Source organism: Pseudophryne corroboree, chromosome 4 (assembly GCF_028390025.1).
Source record: "Pseudophryne corroboree isolate aPseCor3 chromosome 4, aPseCor3.hap2, whole genome shotgun sequence".
In the NCBI taxonomy this organism is placed as follows: Eukaryota; Metazoa; Chordata; class Amphibia; order Anura; family Myobatrachidae; genus Pseudophryne; species Pseudophryne corroboree.
The window spans coordinates 935,080,441-935,104,307 of NC_086447.1; the positions used below are offsets into that span (position 1 = coordinate 935,080,441).

The window sequence follows — 23,867 nt, forward strand, 5'->3', positions numbered from 1 at the left end:
TAATTTTGCTGTAACTTTATAGTGAAAACAATTAGAGCGTACAATGGTATTATCTATGCTCTAAACCAGTGGTTCTCACACCCAAACAGGTCATGTTTTCCAGGTCACCCAGCAGGTGTTCTGTGTGCCACCAACTGTCACATTTTTTAAATCCACAGGTGACCTGGAAAACATGACCTGTGTTGGGTCCTGAGGACCGAGCTTGAGAACCTGTGTTCTAAACCATTAACCAAGTGTAATCAACCCAGAATCCGTCGCCTAACTACGGACATTATGGTGCTACATCCTCTCTAGTAAGTGTCTCTTTCTATTCGGAACTGTCTCTGGGCTGTCTCGGGGTGAAGGTAACAGATGCCTCCGTACTTACATTACACCATCTTGCTCAGGTTTCAGCCACACGGTGAGAGTAAATGAGCCTCCGACTCCTAAAGCTGGCGCTGTGACAACGCAGTCCTGGTGATCATAAAATATGAAGCTGCTGGAGCTGTTCCTGGACCCAGGGTGGACGTCCCTCCTGTCCTCCCTGATGCAGGCTCCGAGGTCGCCCAGGAGAAGCGGGTGGTAGAGCGGAGAGACAGAGCGATAGGGGCAATCCTGGACGCATAAGCGCTGAGCGCAGGTCTGGAGGCTTTCCGCGCTCTCATCACTATGGCAGAAAACGCTCCTGCGTGGGAAGCCGCACGTGGCGTTAGGTGGCTCTATAGAGATAGGCTTAAACGCTGCCACGTTCTCCAGCGTGGGGAAGAGGCCTTGTGCGCCGACTATAGGGAGATAGCTACAGCAACCCAATAATATTGCTGCGATGCGCAAAGCACCGTATTTACTAATCAATGGCGGACGACGCATGTTGTATCAATCGTTCTACAACTTCTTATACTTTTATCAGAATTTCACATCATGAATACATAACATTTTTTGATTGGACGTTATCTTGTCGGTTATAAATCTTGTCGGATAGGAACCATTATTATTCACCTGCAGAGGAAACAAAATTATATTCATTTAGGCAAATATACAGGTACAGTATACAGTATTTATTTTCTCACTCTTGTTATCTATCTGCGACTGTTCTACTAGTTTCCCTGGTGTTTGACCGATTGGTGTCAGTCTTCCGCACACTATAGTAGTTATTACAACTTGGAGAGAGATAAAGTGGAAAGAGATAAATGACCAACCAATCAGCTCCTGACTGTCATTTTTCAGCCTGTATAATAATGCGGCTAGGCGACGTTGATGACCGGTGCGTGGAGAATATTCCAAAGGCAATTTCCTCCTATTCATGGCATCCAATACGCCAGACAGTCAGGTGGCGCACGTCAGGGTGTTAGATGCGCCTTATTCAAGCATAATGTTGGTCATTCCGAGTTGTTCGCTCGGTAATTTTCTTCGCATTGCAGCGATTTTCCGCTAATTGCGCATGCGCAATGTTCGCACTGCGACTGCGCCAAGTAAATTTGCTAAGAAGTTTGGTATTTTACTCACGGCATTACGAGGTTTTTTCTTCGTTCTGGTGATCGTAATGTGATTGACAGGAAGTGGGTGTTTCTGGGCGGAAACTGGACGTTTTATGGGAGTGTTTGAAAAAACGCTACCGTTTCTGGGAAAAACACGGGAGTGGCTGGAGAAACGGAGGAGTGTCTGGGCGAACGCTGGGAGTGTTTGTGACGTCAAACCAGGAACGACAAGCACTGAACTGATCGCAGATACCGAGTAAGTCTGGAGCTACTCAGAAACTGCTAAGAGAGGTCTATTCGCAATTCTGCTAATCTTTCGTTCGCAATTTTGATAAGCTAAGATTCACTCCCAGTAGGCGGCGGCTTAGCGTGTGCAATGCTGCTAAAAGCAGCTAGCGAGCGAACAACTCGGAATCACCCCCAATATCGGTTTTATATTTTCCTAATGTCGATACGCTGTAGCCTCAATGTAAATAACAGGGATAACATCAGCACGCCACAGCTTTAAAAAATAGTCAACAAAGTAAAATACACAAAGAAATAAAAAATGACCAAACAGTGAATGCGTATAGGGGCCTATTTATCAAGCTATGGGCTGTGTAAGTGATGCGGAACCTGTAGTTTCCAGATTATTTAAATAAAGTGGATATTTTCCATTGCCGGAAACAGATACGGTATCTGCCACACTTGTCACAAAGATCGCCGCATACAGCTGTCCCCATGCAATTTAACAAGCGCCAACAACCTAAAGAGCTTGTCTGCATAGGGCCTTATCCCATGTACAGGTACGGCGCAGTCAGGGAAGGATCCTGCGATCCCTCTCCGATCGGATGTACGCCTATTTCATCCATCACGTTTTTCTAGTGTTTTTAACACCAACCCCAGCAGACATGGTTAGTGGATTAGAAGTGGTGACTGTCCATCATCATCATCATCATCATAATCATCATCATCTTCCAGCAAGAAACTATTGTAAAACCACAAACTAGGGCAGATTTATCAATGAGTGATATTCTTGTTATCATCGTTAGGAATGATAAATGGTGCGCCGGCCAATCGGCTCCTAGGAGTGATAACAAGAAAGGGCAGCATGGGCGGTGTAGTGGTTACCATTGCTGCCTCACAGCACTGAGGTCATGGGTTTGATTCCCACCTTGGCCCTAACTGTGTAGAGTTTGTACATTCTCCCCATTATAGTATATAATGCACATGGACCTACCAAGTGTTGGATAGGGGCATGAAAGGCCCACCGGGGGAATGCAATGTCAGGGGGCCATACTTAGGTGTGTGGCCAGTCATCACAGCACGGATGGTGTAATGGTTAGTATTACTGCCTCTCAGCACTGAGGTCATGGGTTCCATTCCCACCATGGCCTTAACTGTGTGGAGTTTGTATATTCTCTCCGTACTTGCGTGGGTTTCCTCCGGGTACTCTGGTTTCCTCCCACAATTCAAAAATATACTGATAGGTTAATTGGCTCCCAACAAAAACTAACCTGAATGTGTGTGTGTACATGTGATAGGGAATATAGAGTGTAAGCTCCACTGGGGCAGGGACTGATGTGAATGGCCAAATATTCTCTGTAAAGTGCTGCGGAATATATGTGCGCTATATTATTATTACATTTTATTTATAAGGCGCCACAAGTGTTTGGAAGCGCCGTACAAAGGACAGTACAGGGAGACCTTATCATTACAGTAAATAGAGTACAGGTAACAGAGCAGCACAATTCTCATACATAATACAGCTAAGATGTAAGTAGTGAGGGAGTGACCATCGTACTACTAGGAGCTGGCGGCCATAGATAGAGATGAGCAGAGGGGGCCCGTGTGCATCTCCGGGTGGGCCCCCTCCTCTAAACGGCGCTGTAGACTCCGGCAATGCGCAGGTCTCCAGAAACATGGCGCCTGCATGCACAGCGGCCATTTTGGCGGTGATTTCCACCGCGGACGCTGCTTCCGCCACTGGACTCCAGTAAGGTAAGTATTTAAATGGGTGCAATGTGTGCGGTGTGGCCCCCCCTGGACGCAGGGGCCGTGTGCACCGCACACATTGCACCCATTATAGAAACGCCAGTGGAGATGAGCCTTTACCAGCAGGAGAGAACGCAGGTAAAGATGGTCGCTAAGTGGGAGAGGTTTTTGACAACAAGAAGAAAGAGGACCCTTCTCTGAGGAGCTAACAATCTAGTAGGAAGGGACAACAGACAGATGACATGAGGTACAAGCAAAGCAGAGATGGCCAAGGCATGAGGCAATAATAAAGTGATAATACACTTGGGGGGACATTTACTAAGCAGTGATAAGAGCGGAGAAGTGAGCCAGTGGAAAAATTTCCCCGTCAACCAATCAGCAGCTCTGTATCATTTTATAGTTTGCAAATTATAGATGTTACTTCAGTGCTGATTGGTTGCCATGGGCAACTTCTCCTCTGGCTCACTTCTCCATTCTTATCACTGCTTAGTAAATGTACCCCTTGGTGATAAATCTGTCCCAAAATACATAAGAAAATGGCTGAAAATCTTTAATTGTATTAGAAAAAAATCCATTTATTTGATTGATCAGAACTTGATCTAATTCAATTTATAGGAGTCATGGCCTGATTGATGTTTGTAAGTAAAGCAAAATAGCAAGCAACTGGGCAAAACTATGGGGGTCATTCCGAGTTGTTCGCTCGCAAGCTGCTTTTAGCAGCTTTGCACACGCTAAGCCGCCGCCTACTGGGAGTGAATCTTAGCATATTAAAATTGCAAACGAAAGATTAGCAGAATTGCGAATAGACAGTTCTTAGCAGTTTCTGAGTAGCTCCAGACTTACTCGGCATCTGCGATCAGTTCAGTCAGTTTCGTTCCTGGTTTGACGTCACAAACACACCCAGCGTTCGCCCAGACACTCCCCCGTTTCTCCAGCCACTTCCGCGTTTTTCCCGGAAACGGTAGCGTTTTTTCGCACACTCCCATAAAACGGCCTGTTTCCGCCCAGAAACACCCACTTCCTGTCAATCACATTACGATCACCAGAACGAAGAAAAAACCTCGTAATGCCGTGAGTAAAATTCCTAACAGCATAGCAAATTTACTTGGCGCAATCGCTCCGTTGCGCAAAAAAAAAATAACGAGCGAACAACTCGGAATGACCCCCTATGTGCACTGCAGGGGAGGCAGATGTAACATGTGCAGAGAGAGTTAGATTTGGGTGGGGTGTGTACAAACTGAAATCTAAATTGCAGTGTAAAAATAAAGCAGCCAGTATTTACCCTGCACAGAAACCATATACATGTATTTGCCCCCCTTGTATGGCAGCCAGTAGCGGATCTTGCCACGGGCAAGCAGGACTTTTTCCACACCATGGCAAGATCCACTACTGCTGTGCCCTCCGCTGCCCGCTGTGTCCCCCGGCTGTGTCCCCCTGTGAAGGGAACTAGACGCGTAGCGTCTAGTTTCCCTTCATGGAAAGGACCTTTGCTGTGCGATGCGCGATGACGTCATCGCGCACCGCACAGCAAAGGTCCTCTCCACGAAGGGAACTAGACGCTACGCGTCTACTTTCCCTTCGTGGAGAGGACCTTTGCTGTGCGGTGCGCGATGACGTCATCGCGCACCGCTCAACATTTCAGCGGCGCTACTACTGTACAGGGGGCATAACTGACCACGCCCCTGTACGAAGCCACGCCCCTATGCACTGCCCGGGGCGCAAAAAGGGCTAGAACCGGCCCTGATGGCAGCATGGTGTGTTCCAGATACAGAGTTACTGACTTTCTTTGCGTTACTTACACACATGAGTCCGGCCCTCTGTGGGAAACAGCTTTGAGCCATTCAGTAATCTTCGGGGGAGTATTATCGAGTCCTGGAGTCTGCCCGCCACCCGGGAAAGGGGGAGGAAGCAGCATGGCCGCTCTAAGAAAGACTCTGGAGCCGCTGTAACGGTGTGCAGGATCACAATCACAAGGTGTGACACACACCACAAACGCAATCTCTGCCGTAATACCATCGCGGTATATGCGCAGCCCATCTTATACGCGTTCACAGTGGCAAACAATCACTCCACTGCGGAACATATAGACATTGTGTACATCTCTGAATCATGGGGGTCATTCCGAGTTGATCGCTAGCTGAAATTTTTCGCTGCGGTGCGATTAATGAAAAACCCGGCACTTCTGCGCATGTGTATGTGGCGCAATACGCACGCGCGACGTACTTTCACAACGGCCGATGTAGTTTTACACAAGGTCTAGCGAAGCTTTTCAGTCGCACTGCTGGCCGCAGAGTTATTGACAGGAAGTGGGCGTTTCTGGGTGGCAACTGACCGATTTCAGGGGGTGTTCAAAAAAAACGCAGGCGTGCCAGGAAAAACGCAGGCGTGGCTGGGCGAATGCAGGGCGTGTTTGTGACGTCAAATCCGGAACTGAATGGGCTGAAGTGATCGTAAGCGCTGAGTAGGTCTGGAGCTACTCTAAAACTGCATAATTTTTTTTTAGTAGCCGCTCTGCGATCCTTTCGTTCGCACTTCTGCTAAGCTAAGATACATTCCCAGAGGGCAGCGGCTTAGCATTTGCATGGTTGCTAAAAACTTCTAGCGAGCGATCAACTCGGAATGACCCCCCATGTGCATAGTGACCGCATCCCCCGGTGTACCTGCTTTACCATTTACAGGACCCGAACAGCGAGCATTTGTGTAAGTGGCATTTGTCCTGCGCGTAGCTTGCTGTAGTTGTAACTTTGTGGGTCTGTTATCACCCCGTCTTGTTTTATTACTGTTTTGTTCCCAGTTATAACGTTTTTCAGCCGGCGCATTTTACACCTGCAATTTGGGGCACATAAGCGTTCATACTCCTCAGCCGTCCCACAGCAAGACGATTACAGAAGAGAATATTTACAGGACAGAAACACCTTGTAGTGAAACGGGCCGGTGATTATCTGCAGCGCGGGAAGCGCAGTCTGGCCTCGCCGTGAGATAATTAGTCTTAGTACTGTCAGTTACACATTCATACAGGGAAAATCATTACAGCAACAGATGTAGCATCAATAACAACAGTGTGATATAGCGTCCCGGCATAAAACACACCACGTACAGATCAGGGAGCTGGCTGGGAGCTAAATGAAGAAAATACATAAATAATAATATGCACAAAAGCATTCGCCCAAAATATAAATAGGTTTCAGCCGCAGTTCCCATACGTTAGCTGACGTCAGAACTCCCTGTGGCATGTATTATACACCTGCGCTATATATCTGACGTACAATACACACATACACGGCGTCAGTCTGTGTTACATGGCGATATCCTGTCTACGGGCCACATGTCACCCTGTGACAGTGCTGAACAGCGTTCATTAAGACTGTGGAATATGCAGAAGCCGGGAGATGTCCTGCTCCCATTATTACTTAATCACGTAACTGATTGCCGTGAAATAATCAGCGATGTAAATAGGTATTCAGCCCTTATCTACGTGCGCTATAGCAGACATCACAGCAGCGTGACATAAAGCAGAAATAAACACGATAGTAATGAATATATGCAGCTCTGTACACTATCAGTCCTTACCGTGCTCGGAGCGGCCGTCCTGCTCCTCTGTGCCCCAGGAAAGCTGATTAAACCTTCCCAGTCACCACCATCTGTCTCTGCCTTTGTCTTAGGTCTTACTTCATTATCTTGTTTCACTCTATGCAAATTGAAACCTTTTCCCTCAACCTGCAGAACTTAAGTTTCCTATGCAGGTGAACGCTGCGGTGTTACTTCTGCCTGGAAATGAGCGCGTCTCGACCCGTAACGCCAGGACGCTGGGAATTAGCAGGAAGGGACACGTAAAGTGTCGCTAAGCAGCCTCGCAGCGTCACCCCGGCCCGCGCCACTTGCCCCTATATCCATCAGCCGGCCACCTGAACTAAAGGTTGATATGGAGGTAGATGGGGCTTTAGAAGAAGCTTATTTTATTGACTTTGTTTTTCTTCTCGCTATGCATTTTTTTTTTATATATATAAAATATACTCAGAATCTTCCACCTATTTGTATTAGTAACCAACACTCTGACCCAAAATATACTTTATTATGCACAGCCATTGCACAATGGGGGTCATTCCGAGTTGTTCGCTCGCTAGCAGTTTTTAGCAGCTGTGCAAACGCTATGCCGCCGCCCACTGGGAGTGTATTTTAGCAGAAGTGCGAATGGTTGTATCGCAAAGCGCCTGCAAAAATTTTTTGTGTAGTTTCAGAGTAGCTCAAAACCTACTCAGAGCTTGCGATCACTACAGACTATTCAGTTCCAGATTTGACGTCACAAACCCGCCCAGCCACGCCTGCGTTTTTCCTGGCACGCCTGCGTTTTTCCACACACTCCCTGAAATCGGTCAGTTGCGACCCAGAAACGCCCACTTCCTGTCAATCACTCTGCGGCCAGCAGTGCGACTGGAAAGCTTCGCTAGACCCTGTGCAAAACTACATAGTTTGTTGTGCCCGTACGTTGCGTGTGCGCATTGTGCCGCATATGCATGCACAGAACTGCCGTTTTTTAGCCTGATCGCTCCGCTGTGAACAAATTCAGCTAGCAATCAACTCGGAATGACCCCCGTAGGACGTCAGCCGCTGTGTACTAGACTGCGGGGTAGATTCATTCATACACAAGTACAGAAACCAGTACAATGGGGGTAATTCTGAGTTGATCGCAGCATCAAATTTGTTAGCAGTTGGGCGAAACCACGTGCACTGCAGGTGGGGCAAATATAACATGTGCAGAGAGAGTTAGATATGGGTGGGGTGTGTTCAAACTGAAATGTAAATTGCAGTGTAAAAATAAAGCAGCCAGTATTTACCCTGCACAGAAACAATATAACCCACCCAAATCTAACTCTCTCTGCACATGTTACATCTGCCCCACCTGCAGTGCACATCGTTTTGCCCAATTGCTAACAAACTTGCTGCTGCGATCAACTCAATATACAATATAATGCTAAATTCAGATATCAAAATATTTTGTTAAAGCTCAATGACGAATGGAACTCGTTGCCCACCACCAGATCCGGCGGCTTCTCAGATGAACAAAGGCTCTTATTCCGGTTGGTTCGGTATTGCGATGCAATCGCATTTTTACAAATATAGGAGGCCCTGCGTGTGCATGGGCCGGGAAATGCGATCGCAGTGACGCAAACTGCTCTGCCTGATTGATGGGCAAAGGCGTTTGTGAGGCGGGCAGGGGCGGCGGCGCTGCGGGACAGTAGCATCAAAAACGCTGAAGGGTCCAATCCATTTTTGGGACTGCCGAGTGACGTCACAGGCGGCCGATGTGAAGGGAAACACGGCCGCGCTCTGTCTGCCTTCGCAGTCTGGCTGCGCCGGCAGGGGTTGACCACAGTTTGCTGCGATTGTGATCTAAATGCGATTCTATCGCAATTAGATTGTGATCGCAGCGCTGGGCGACACTTAGCATGCTGGGTGGTCTTGCCCTGTGCTGGGCGGTACTTAGAACGCGATCGTACGCAGGTGCAGGTTTCCTAAATGAGCAAAACTGCAATTGAAGCTGAATTAGCTCCCAACTCTTATTCTTAACACTGTGAGGACCCTTTATGTATGATATAAAGCGCAACGGAATTTGCTGCACCTTATAAGAAACTGTTGATAAATAAAATAATAAATAATAATAATGATATGGACGTCGATAAAAACACTTGTTACGGGTCATGCAGCCGGTACATTACTTACTGTTACTTGGAAATCGGACGCTGTTGCGGGACATGTTCACATGTGTAGGTGGAAGCTCAGATCTCTGGCTGGACCTTGGGGGTAATACAGACCTGATCGTAGCAGCACATTTGTTAGCAGCTGGGCGAAACCATGTGCACTGCAGGAGGGGCAGATGTAACATGTGCAGAGAGAGTTAGATTTGGGTGGGGTGTGTTCAAACTGAAATCTTAATTGCAGTGTAAAAATAAGGCAGCCAGTATTTACCCTGCACAGAAACAATATAACCCACCCAAATCTAACTCTCTCTGCACATGTTACATCTGCACCCACCTGCACTGCACATAGTTTTGCTCAACTGCTAACACATTTGCTGCGATCACCTCAGAATTACCCCCATATTACTAGATAAACCTGAAGTGCGTACAGAGTTGTCATGAACTCATTCCCATGTCACCCCGATGGGGCGTACTGTGAGGAATCCCTCCTGTTCTAGTCCAGTTGTGGGTGGAATATATACACTACTGCGGAACAGTTGTAGTACCACCTTTATTAGAGTATTATTATTATATTAAATGGGTCAGAGTTGGGACATCCGAGGATGCGGATGTGAGGTGATAAAATCACCTGAATCTGCACTGCGATAACTAATTACATCACACGGGTGTATCAATTATCGCATGCAGGGACGGAGCTTGTGAGAATGCGCTGACCCTGCAGTGACAATCCGCAATTGTTTCTGAAAAATACCCCGATGTCCTGCTGCGCATGCACTGCCACTGCCGACATTGTCGCTGCCGCCGCCGCTGGGTTCAACCCTCCCACGTCACGACTACCATTCTGCCCGTGCCGCGGACTCCCGCCACAGGTTAATATACTTACCAGTCCAGGGAGCCGGTGATCGCTGCTCCTGCAGGGCTGCCAGGGGCCCGGATCCTGTGCGCTGCTATAAAGTAAGCTGCCATTTTGCAGCGTTACTTTACTGCACCGGGGGTCACGTCACAGCACGTGGAGGACCCAGTGCCAAGCAGCCCGCACCGGAGCACCATGGACTGGTAAATATGTTTATTGGGGGGGTTTCACAAAAACTGCTCCAAATGCCCTTTAATACATTGGAGTAATACTAAAATAATGCGAAAAGGATGTGAAAACAATGTAAAAATAATGTTAACAAATAGGCCTGTAAGTTATAGGAAACATTGTGTCACCAATTCCATCCAAGCAGCTCCGCCTGACAGACTGTGTGGACGACATTTCCTGATGAGTATGGAAGCCCCCAAACAGAGCCGAGTGCGGTACACGCTGCTACTATGTACCTGGCCGTAAACTCTGACACATGAGGAACAGCATACCTCCCAACATGACCTCTCCAGGAGGACACAATGCTCTGCTCCTGCTCTTCCCTCTTACTGTATGATTACCATCACCTGTGCTGTACCCTAATACTGACCCAGTGCTCATACCTATGTCATACCTCCCAACATGACCTCTCCAGGAGGACACAATGCTCTGCTCCTGCTCTTCCCTCTTACTGTATGATTACCATCACCTGTGCTGTACCCTAATACTGACCCAGTGCTCATACCTATGTCATACCTCCCAACATGACCTCTCCAGGAGGACACAATGCTCTGCTCCTGCTCTTCCCTCTTACTGTATGATTACCATCACCTGTGCTGTACCCGAATACTGACCCAGTGCTCATACCTATGTCATACCTCCCAACATGACCCTCTCCAGGAGGACACAATGCTCTGCTCCTGCTCTTCCCTCTTACTGTATGATTACCATCACCTGTGCTGTACCCTAATTCTGACCCAGTGCTCATACCTATGTCATACCTCCCAACATGACCTCTCCAGGAGGACACAATGCTCTGCTCCTGCTCTTCCCTCTTACTGTATGATTACCATCACCTGTACTGTACCCTAATACTGACCCAGTGCTCATACCTATGTCATACCTCCCAACATGACCTCTCCAGGAGGACACAATGCTCTGTTCCTGCTCTTCCCTCTTACTGTATGATTACCATCACCTGTGCTGTACACTAATACTGACCCAGTGCTCATACCTATGTCATACCTCCCAACATGACCCTCTCCAGGAGGACACAATGCTCTGCCCCTGCACTTCCCTCTTACTGTATGATTACCATCACCTGTGCTGTACCCTAATACTGACCCAGTGCTCATACCTATGTCATACCTCCCAACATGACCTCTCCAGGAGGACACAATGCTCTGTTCCTGCTCTTCCCTCTTACTGTATGATTACCATCACCTGTGCTATACCCTAATACTGACCCAGTGCTCATACCTATGTCATACCTCCCAACATGACCTCTCCAGGAGGACACAATGCTCTGTTCCTGCTCTTCCCTCTTACTGTATGATTACCATCACCTGTGCTGTACCCTAATACTGACCCAGTGCTTATACCTATGTCATACCTCCCAACATGACCTCTCCAGGAGGACACAATGCTCTGCTCCTGCTCTTCCCTCTTACTGTATGATCACCATCACCTGTACTGTACCCTAATACTGACCCAGTGCTCATACCTATGTCATACCTCCCAACATGACCTCTCCAGGAGGACACAATGCTCTGCTCCTGCACTTCCCTCTTACTGTATGATTGCCATCACCTGTGCTGTACCCTAATACTGACCCAGTGCTCATACCTATGTCATACCTCCCAACATGACCTCTCCAGGAGGACACAATGCTCTGCTCCTGCTCTTCCCTCTTACTGTATGATTACCATCACCTGTGCTGTACCCTAATACTGACCCAGTGCTCATACCTATGTCATACCTCCCAACATGACCTCTCCAGGAGGACACAATGCTCTGCTCCTGCTCTTCCCTCTTACTGTATGATTACCATCACCTGTGCTGTACCCTAATACTGACCCAGTGCTCATACCTATGTCATACCTCCCAACATGACCCCTCCAGGAGGACACAATGCTCTGTTCCTGCTCTTCCCTCTTACTGTATGATTACCATCACCTGTGCTGTACCCTAATACTGACCCAGTGCTCATACCTATGTCATACCTCCCAACATGACCTCTCCAGGAGGATACAATGCTCTGCTCCTGCTCTTCCCTCTTACTGTATTATTACCATCACCTGTGCTGTACCCTAATACTGACCCAGTGCTTATACCTATCTCATACATCCCAACATGACCTCTCCAGGAGGACACAATGCTCTGCTCCTACACTTCCCTCTTACTGTATGATTACCATCACCTGTGCTGTACACTAATACTGACCCAGTGCTCATACCTATGTCATACCTCCCAACATGACCCTCTCCAGGAGGACACAATGCTCTGCTCCTGCACTTCCTTATTACTGTATGATTACCATCACCTGTGCTGTACCCTAATACTTCCCAGTGCTCATACCTATGTCATACCTCCCAACATGACCCTCTCCAGGAGGACACAATGCTCTGCTCCTGCTCTTCCCTCTTACTGTATGATTACCATCACCTGTGCTGTACCCTAATACTGACCCAGTGCTCATACCTATGTCATACCTCCCAACGTGACCTCTCCAGGAGGACACAATCCTCTGCTCCTGCTCTTCCCTCTTACTGTATGATTACCATTACTGTGCTGTACCCTAATACTGACCCAGTGCTCATATCTATGTCATACCTCCCAACATGACCTCTCCAGGAGGACACAATGCTCTGCTCCTGCACTTCCCTCTTACTGTATGATCACCATCACCTGTACTGTACCCTAATACTGACCCAGTGCTCATACCTGTGTCATACCTCCCAACATGACCTCTCCAGGAGGACACAATGCTCTGCTCCTGCTCTTCCCTCTTACTGTATGATTACCATCACCTGTGCTGTACACTAATACTGACCCAGTGCTCATACCTATGTCATACCTCCCAACATGACCTCTCCAGGAGGACACAATGCTCTGCTCCTGCTCTTCCCTCTTACTTTATGATTACCATCACCTGTGCTGTACCCTAACACTGACCCAGTACTCATACCTATGTCATACCTCCCAACATGACCTCTCCAGGAGGACACAATGCTCTGCTCCTGCTCTTCCCTCTTACTGTATGATTACCATCGCCTGTGCTGTACCCTAATACTGACCCAGTGCTCATACCTATGTCATACCTCCCAACATGACCTTTCCAGGAGGACACAATGCTCTGCTCCTGCTCTTCCCTCTTACTGTATGATTACCATCACCTGTGCTGTACACTAATACTGACCCAGTGCTCATACCTATGTCATACCTCCCAACATGACCTCTCCAAGAGGGACACAATCCTCTGCTCCTGCTCTTCCCTCTTACTGTATGATTACCATCACCTGTGCTGTACCCTAACACTGACCCAGTGCTCATACCTATGTCATACCTCCCAACATGACCTCTCCAGGAGGACACAATGCTCTGCTCCTGCTCTTCCCTCTTACTGTATGATTACCATCGCCTGTGCTGTACCCTAATACTGACCCAGTGCTCATACCTATGTCATACCTCCCAACATGACCTCTCCAGGAGGACACAATGCTCTGCTCCTGCTCTTCCCTCTTACTGTATGATTACCATCACCTGTGCTGTACCCTAATACTGACCCAGTGCTCATACCTATGTCATACCTCCCAACATGACCCTCTCTAGGAGGACACAATGCTCTGCTCCTGGACTACCCTCTTACTGTATGATTACCATCACCTGTGCTGTACACTAATACTGACCCAGTGCTCATACCTATGTCATACCTCCCAACATGACCTCTCCAGGAGGGACACAATGCTCTGCTCCTGCTCTTCCCTCTTACTGTATGATTACCATCACCTGTGCTGTACCCTAATACTGACCCAGTGCTCATACCTATGTCATACCTCCCAACATGACCTCTCCAGGAGGACACAATGCTCTGCTCCTGCACTTCCCTCTTACTGTATGATTACCATCACCTATGCTGTACCCTAATTCTGACCCAGTGCTCATACCTATGTCATACCTCCCAACATGATCTCTCCAGGAGGACACAATGCTCTGCTCCTGCTCTTGCCTCTTACTGTATAATTACCATCACCTGTGCTGTACCCTAATACTGACCCAGTGCTCATACCTATGTCATACCTCCCAACATGACCCTCTCCAGGAGGACACAATGCTCTGCTCCTGCTCTTCCCTCTTACTGTATGATTACCATCACCTGTGCTGTACACTAATACTGACCCAGTGCTCATACCTATGTCATACCTCCCAACATGACCTCTCCAGGAGGACACAATGCTCTGCTCCTGCTCTTGCCTCTTACTGTATAATTACCATCACCTGTGCTGTACCCTAATACTGACCCAGTGCTCATACCTATGTCATACCTCCCAACATGACCCTCTCCAGGAGGACACAATGCTCTGCTCCTGCTCTTCCCTCTTACTGTATGATTACCATCACCTGTGCTGTACACTAATACTGACCCAGTGTTCATACCTATGTCATACCTCCCAACATGACCTCTCCAGGAGGACACAATGCTCTGCTCCTGCTCTTCCCTCTTACTGTATGATTACAATCACCTGTACTGTACCCTAATACTGACCCAGTGCTCATACCTATGTCATACCTCCCAACATGACCCTCTCCAGGAGGACACAATGCTCTGCTCCTGCTCTTCCCTCTTACTGTATGATTACAATCACCTGTACTGTACCCTAATACTGACCCAGTGCTCATACCTATGTCATACCTCCCAACATGACCTCTCCAGGAGGACATAATGCTCTGCTCCTGCTCTTCACTCTTACTGTAGGATTACCATCACCTGTGCTGTACCCTAATACTGACCCAGTGCTCATACCTATGTCATACCTCCCAACATGACCTCTCCAGGAGGACACACTGCCCTGCTCCTACTCTTCCCTCTAACTGTATGATTACCATCACCTGTGCTGTACCCTAATACTGACCCAGTGCTCATACCTATGTCATACCTCCCAACATGACCTCTCCAGGAGGACACAATGCTCTGCTCCTGCTCTTCCCTCTTACTGTATGATTACCATCACCTGTGCTGTACCCGAATACTGACCCAGTGCTCATACCTATGTCATACCTCCCAACATGACCTCTCCAGGAGGACATAATGCTCTGCTCCTGCTCTTCACTCTTACTGTATGATTACCATCACCTGTGCTGTACCCTAATACTGACCCAGTGCTCATACCTATGTCATACCTCCCAACATGACCTCTCCAGGAGGACACAATGCTCTGCTCCTGCTCTTCCCTCTTACTGTATGATTACCATCACCTGTGCTGTACCCGAATACTGACCCAGTGCTCATACCTATGTCATACCTCCCAACATGACCTCTCCAGGAGGACATAATGCTCTGCTCCTGCTCTTCACTCTTACTGTATGATTACCATCACCTGTGCTGTACCCTAATACTGACCCAGTGCTCATACCTATGTCATACCTCCCAACATGACCTCTCCAGGAGGGACACAATGCTCTGCTCCTGCTCTTCCCTCTTACTGTATGATTACCATCACCTGTGCTGTACCCTAATACTGACCCAGTGCTCATACCTATGTCATACCTCCCAACATGACCTCTCCAGGAGGACACAATGCTCTGCTCCTGCACTTCCCTCTTACTGTATGATTACCATCACCTGTGCTGTACCTTAATACTGACCCAGTGCTCATACCTATGTCATACCTCCCAACATGACCTCTCCAGGAGGACACAATGCTCTGCTCTTGCTCTTCCCTCTTACTGTATGATTACCATCACCTGTGCTGTACACTAATACTGACCCAGTGCTCATACCTATGTCATACCTCCCAACATGACCTCTCCAGGAGGACACAATGCTCTGCTCCGGCTCTTCCCTCTTACTGTATGATGACCATCACCTGTGCTGTACCGTAATACTGACCCAGTGCTCATACCTATGTCATACCTCCCAACATGACCTCTCCAGGAGGACACAATGCTCTATTCCTGCTCTTCCCTCTTACTGTATGATTACCATCACCTGTGCTGTACCCTAATACTGACCCAGTGCTCATACCTATGTCATACCTCCCAACATGACCCTCTCCAGGAGGACACAATGCTCTGCTCCTGCTCTTCCCTCTTACTGTATGATTACCATCACCTGTGCTGTACCCTAATACTGACCCAGTGCTCATACCTATGTCATACCTCCCAACATGACCTCTCCAGGAGGACACAATGCTCTGCTCCTGCTCTACCCTCTTACTGTATGATTACCATCACCTGTGCTGTACCCTAATACTGACCCAGTGCTCATACCTATGTCATACCCCCCAACATGACTTCTCCAGGAGGACACAATGCTCTGCTCCTGCTCTTCCCTCTTACTGTATGATTACCATCACCTGTGCTGTGCCCTAATACTGACCCAGTGCTCATACCTATGTCATACCTCCCAACATGATCTCTCCAGGAGGGACACAGTGCTCTGCTCCTGCTCTTCCCTCTTACTGTATGATTACCATCACCTGTGCTGTACCCTAATACTGACCCAGTGCTCATACCTATGTCATACCTCCCAACATGACCTCTCCAGGAGGACACAATGTTCTGCTCCTGCACTTCCCTCTTACTGTATGATTACCATCACCTGTACTGTACCCTAATACTGACCCAGTGTTCATACCTATGTCATACCTCCCAACATGACCTCTCCAGGAGGACACAATGCTCTGCTCCTGCTCTTCCCTCTTACTGTATGATTACCATCACCTGTGCTGTATCCCAATACTGACCAAGTGCTCATACCTATGTCATACCTCCCAACATGACCTCTCCAGGAGGACACAATGCTCTGCTCCTGCACTTCCCTCTTACTGTATGATTACCATCACCTGTGCTGTACCTTAATACTGACCCAGTGCTCATACCTATGTCATACCTCCCAACATGACCTCTCCAGGAGGACACAATGCTCTGCTCCTGCTCTTCCCTCTTACTGTATGATTACCATCACCTGTGCTGTACCCTAATACTGACCCAGTGCTCATACCTATGTCATAACTCCCAACATGACCTCTCCAGGAGGACACAATGCTCTGCTCCTGCTCTTCCCTCTTACTGTATGATTACCATCACCTGTGCTGTACCCTAATACTGACCCAGTGCTCATACCTATGTCATAACTCCCAACATGACCCTCTCCAGGAGTACACAATGCTCTGCTCCTGCTCTTCCCTCTTACTGTATGATTACCATCACCTGTGCTGTACACTAATACTGACCCAGTGCTCATACCTATGTCATACCTCCCAACATGACCTCTCCAGGAGGACACACTGCTCTGCTCCTGCTCTTCCCTCTTACTGTATGATTACCATCACCTGTGCTGTACCTTAATACTGACCCAGTGCTCATACCTATGTCATACCTCCCAACATGACCTCTCCAGGAGGACACAATGCTCTGCTCTTGCTCTTCCCTCTTACTGTATGATTACCATCACCTGTGCTGTACACTAATACTGACCCAGTGCTCATACCTATGTCATACCTCCCAACATGACCTCTCCAGGAGGACACAATGCTCTGCTCCTGCTCTTCCCTCTTACTGTATGATTACCATCACCTGTGCTGTACCCTAATACTGACCCAGTGCTCATACCTATGTCATACCTCCCAACATGACCTCTCCAGGAGGACACAATGCTCTGCTCCTGCTCTACCCTCTTACTGTATGATTACCATCACCTGTGCTGTACCCTAATACTGACCCAGTGCTCATACCTATGTCATACCCCCCAACATGACTTCTCCAGGAGGACACAATGCTCTGCTCCTGCTCTTCCCTCTTACTGTATGATTACCATCACCTGTGCTGTGCCCTAATACTGACCCAGTGCTCATACCTATGTCATACCTCCCAACATGACCTCTCCAGGAGGGACACAATGCTCTGCTCCTGCTCTTCTCTCTTACTGTATGATCACCATCACCTGTGCTGTACCCTAATACTGACCCAGTGCTCATACCTATGTCATACCTCCCAACATGACTTCTCCAGGAGGACACAATGCTCTGCTCCTGCTCTTCCCTCTTACTGTATGATTACCATCACCTGTGCTGTGCCCTAATACTGACCCAGTGCTCATACCTATGTCATACCTCCCAACATGACCCTCTCCAGGAGGACACAATGCTCTGCTCCTGCTCTTCCCTCTTACTGTATGATTACCATCACCTGTGCTGTACCCTAATACTGACCCAGTGCTCATACCTATGTCATACCTCCCAATATGACCTCTCTAGGAGGACACAATGTTCTGCTCCTGCACTTCCCTCTTACTGTATGATTACCATCACCTGTACTGTACCCTAATACTGACCCAGTGTTCATACCTATGTCATACCTCCCAACATGACCTCTCCAGGAGGACACAATGCTCTGCTCCTGCTCTTCCCTCTTACTGTATGATTACCATCACCTGTGCTGTATCCCAATACTGACCAAGTGCTCATACCTATGTCATACCTCCCAACATGACCTCTCCAGGAGGACACAATGCTCTGCTCCTGCACTTCCCTCTTACTGTATGATTACCATCACCTGTGCTGTACCTTAATACTGACCCAGTGCTCATACCTATGTCATACCTCCCAACATGACCTCTCCAGGAGGACACAATGCTCTGCTCTTGCTCTTCCCTCTTACTGTATGATTACCATCACCTGTGCTGTACACTAATACTGACCCAGTGCTCATACCTATGTCATACCTCCCAACATGACCTCTCCAGGAGGACACAATGCTCTGCTCCTGCTCTTCCCTCTTACTGTATGATTACCATCACCTGTGCTGTACCCTAATACTGACCCAGTGCTCATACCTATGTCATACCTCCCAACATGACCTCTCCAGGAGGACACAATGCTCTGTTCCTGCTCTTCCCTCTTACTGTATGATTACCATCACCTGTGCTGTACCCTAATACTGACCCAGTGCTTATACCTATGTCATACCTCCCAACATGACCTCTCCAGGAGGACACAATGCTCTGCTCCTGCTCTTCCCTCTTACTGTATGATCACCATCACCTGTACTGTACCCTAATACTGACCCAGTGCTCATACCTATGTCATACCTCCCAACATGACCTCTCCAGGAGGACACAATGCTCTGCTCCTGCTCTTCCCTCTTACTGTATGATTACCATCACCTGTGCTGTACCCTAATACTGACCCAGTGCTCATACCTATGTCATACCTCCCAACATGACCCTCTCTAGGAGGACACAATGCTCTGCTCCTGGACTACCCTCTTACTGTATGATTACCATCACCTGTGCTGTACACTAATACTGACCCAGTGCTCATACCTATGTCATACCTCCCAACATGACCTCTCCAGGAGGGACACAATGCTCTGCTCCTGCTCTTCCCTCTTACTGTATGATTACCATCACCTGTGCTGTACCCTAATACTGACCCAGTGCTCATACCTATGTCATACCTCCCAACATGACCTCTCCAGGAGGACACAATGCTCTGCTCCTGCACTTCCCTCTTACTGTATGATTACCATCACCTATGCTGTACCCTAATTCTGACCCAGTGCTCATACCTATGTCATACCTCCCAACATGATCTCTCCAGGAGGACACAATGCTCTGCTCCTGCTCTTGCCTCTTACTGTATAATTACCATCACCTGTGCTGTACCCTAATACTGACCCAGTGCTCATACCTATGTCATACCTCCCAACACGACCCTCTCCAGGAGGACACAATGCTCTGCTCCTGCTCTTCCCTCTTACTGTATGATTACCATCACCTGTGCTGTACACTAATACTGACCCAGTGCTCATACCTATGTCACACCTCCCAACATGACCTCTCCAGGAGGACACAATGCTCTGCTCTTGCTCTTCCCTCTTACTGTATGATTACCATCACCTGTGCTGTACACTAATACTGACCCAGTGCTCATACCTATGTCATACCTCCCAACATGACCTCTCCAGGAGGACACAATGCTCTGCTCCTGCTCTTCCCTCTTACTGTATGATTACCATCACCTGTGCTGTACCCTAATACTGACCCAGTGCTCATACCTATGTCATACCTCCCAACATGACCTCTCCAGGAGGACACAATGCTCTGCTCTTGCTCTTCCCTCTTACTGTATGATTACCATCACCTGTGCTGTACACTAATACTGACCCAGTGCTCATACCTATGTCATACCTCCCAACATGACCTCTCCAGGAGGACACAATGCTCTGCTCCTGCTCTTCCCTCTTACTGTATAATTACCATCACCTGTGCTGTACCCTAATACTGACCCAGTGCTCATACCTATGTCATACCTCCCAACATAACCTCTCCAGGAGGACACAATGCTCTGCTCCTGCTCTACCCTCTTACTGTATGATTACCATCACCTGTGCTGTACCCTAATACTGACCCAGTGCTCATACCTATGTCATACCCCCCAACATGACTTCTCCAGGAGGACACAATGCTCTGCTCCTGCTCTTCCCTCTTACTGTATGATTACCATCACCTGTGCTGTGCCCTAATACTGACCCAGTGCTCATACCTATGTCATACCTCCCAACATGACCTCTCCAGGAGGGACACAATGCTCTGCTGCTGCTCTTCCCTCTTACTGTATGATTACCATCACCTGTGCTGTACCCTAATACTGACCCAGTGCTCATACCTATGTCATATCTCCCAACATGACCTCTCCAGGAAGACACAATGCTCTGCTCCTGCTCTTCCCTCTTACAGTATGATTACCATCACCTGTGCTGTACCATAATACTGACCCAGTGCTCATACCTATGTCATACCTCCCAACATGACCTCTCCAGGAGGACACAATGTTCTGCTCCTGCACTTCCCTCTTACTGTATGATTACCATCACCTGTACTGTACCCTAATACTGACCCAGTGTTCATACCTATGTCATACCTCCCAACATGACCTATCCAGGAGGACACAATGCTCTGCTCCTGCTCTTCCCTCTTACTATATGATTACCATCACCCGTGCTGTACCCCAATACTGACCCAGTGCTCATACCTATGTCATACCTCCCAACATGACCTCTCCAGGAGGATACAATGCTCTGCTCCTGCTCTTCCCTCTTACTGTATGATTACCATCACCTGTGCTGTACCCCAATACTGACCCAGTGCTCATACCTATGTCATACCTCCCAACATGACCCTCTCCAGGAAGAGACAATGCTCTGCTCCTGCTCTTCCTGTATGATTACCATCACCTGTGCTGTACCCTAATACTGACCCAGTGCTCATACCTATGTCTTACCCCCCAACATGACCTCTCCAGGAGGGACACAATGCTCTGCTCCTGCTCTTCCCTTTTACTGTATGATTACCATCACCTGTGCTGTACCCTAATACTGACCCAGTGCTCATACCTATGTCATACCTCCCAACATGACCCTCTCCAGGAGGACACAATGCTCTGCTCCTGCTCTTCCCTCTTACTGTATGATTACCATCACCTGTGCTGTACCCTAATTCTGACCCAGTGCTCAAACCTATGTCATACCTCCCAACATGACTCTCTCCAGGAGGACACAATGCTCTGCTCCTGGACTTCCCTCTTACTGTATGATTACCATCACCTGTGCTGTACCCTAATACTGACCCAGTGCTCATACCTATGTCATACCTCCCAACATGACCTCTCCAGGAGGACACAATGTTCTGCTCCTGCACTTTCCTCTTACTGTATGATTACCATCACCTGTACTGTACCCTAATACTGACCCAGTGTTCATACCTATGTCATAACTCCCAACATGACCTCTCCAGGAGGACACAATGCTCTGCTCCTGCTCTTCCCTCTTACTGTATGATTACCATCACCTGTGCTGTATCCCAATACTGACCCAGTGCTCATACCTATGTCATACCTCCCAACATGACCTCTCCAGGAGGACACAATGTTCTGCTCCTGCACTTCCCTCTTACTGTATGATTACCATCACCTGTACTGTACCCTAATACTGACCCAGTGTTCATACCTATGTCATACCTCCCAACATGACCTATCCAGGAGGACACAATGCTCTGCTCCTGCTCTTCCCTCTTACTGTATGATTACCATCACCTGTACTGTACCCTAATACTGACCCAGTGTTCATACCTATGTCATACCTCCCAACATGACCTCTCCAGGAGGACACAATGCTCTGCTCCTGCTCTTCCCTCTTACTGTATGATTACCATCACCTGTGCTGTACCCCAATACTGACCCAGTGCTCATACCTATGTCATACCTCCCAACATGACCTCTCCAGGAGGATACAATGCTCTGCTCCTGCTCTTCCCTCTTACTGTATGATTACCATCACCTGTGCTGTACCCCAATACTGACTTAGTGCTCATACCTATGTCATACCTCCCAACATGACCCTCTCCAGGAAGAGACAATGCTCTGCTCCTGCTCTTCCCTCTTACTGTATGATTACCATCACCTGTGCTGTACCCTAATACTGACCCAGTGCTCATACCTATGTCATACCCCCCAACATGACCTCTCCAGGAGGGACACAATGCTCTGCTCCTGCTCTTCCCTCTTACTGTATGATTACCATCACCTGTGCTGTACCCTAATACTGACCCAGTGCTCATACCTATGTCATACCTCCCAACATGACCCTCTCCAGGAGGACACAATGCTCTGCTCCTGCTCTTCCCTCTTACTGTATGATTACCATCACCTGTGCTGTACCCTAATTCTGACCCAGTGCTCAAACCTATGTCATACCTCCCAACTTGACTCTCTCCAGGAGGACACAATGCTCTGCTCCTGGACTTCCCTCTTACTGTATGATTACCATCACCTGTGCTGTACCCTAATACTGACCCAGTGCTCATACCTATGTCATACCTCCCAACATGACCTCTCCAGGAGGACACAATGCTCTGCTCCTGCTCTTCCCTCTTACTGTATGATTACCATCAACTTTGCTGTACCCTAATACTGACCCAGTGCTCATACCTATGTCATACCCCCCAACATGACCTCTCCAGGAGGGACACAATGCTCTGCTCCTGCTCTTCCCTCTTACTGTATGATTACCATAACCTGTGCTCATACCTATGTCATACCTCCCAACATGACCTCTCCAGGAAGACACAATGTTCTGCTCCTGCTCTTCCCTCTTACTGTATGATTACCATACAGGAGGACACAATGCTCTGCTCCTGCACTTCCCTCTTACTGTATGATTACCATCACCTGTGCTGTACCTTAATACTGACCCAGTGCTCATACCTATGTCATACCTCCCAACATGACCCTCTCCAGGAGGACACAATGCTCTGCTCCTGCTCTTCCCTCTTACTGTATGATTACCATCACCTGTGCTGTACCCTAATACTGACCCAGTGCTCATACCTATGTCATACCTCCCAACATGACCCTCTCCAGGAGGACACAATGCTCTGCTCCTGCTCTTCCCTCTTACTGTATGATTACCATCACCTGTGCTGTACCCTAATACTGACCCAGTGTTCATACCTATGTCATACCTCCCAACATGACCCTCTCCAGGAGGACACAATGCTCTGCTCCTGCTCTTCCCTCTTACTATATGATTACCATCACCTGTGCTGTACCCTAATACTGACCCAATGCTCATACCTATGTCATACCTCCCAACATGACCCTCTCCAGGAGGACCCAATGC

The 23,867-nt window shown here is 48.2% G+C and overlaps 1 protein-coding gene across 1 annotated transcript in view; it reads right to left on the reverse strand.

The window, feature by feature from the left end:
* USH2A (usherin) overlaps positions 1-846 on the reverse strand; it is a 1,656,840-nt gene extending 1,655,994 nt beyond the window's left edge. The window contains exon 1 of the mRNA XM_063919430.1: positions 368-846. Within this exon, the coding sequence (XP_063775500.1) occupies positions 368-846 (479 nt within the window). The remainder of the gene's footprint in view (positions 1-367) is intronic.
* Positions 847-23,867: the final 23,021 nt, after the last annotated feature.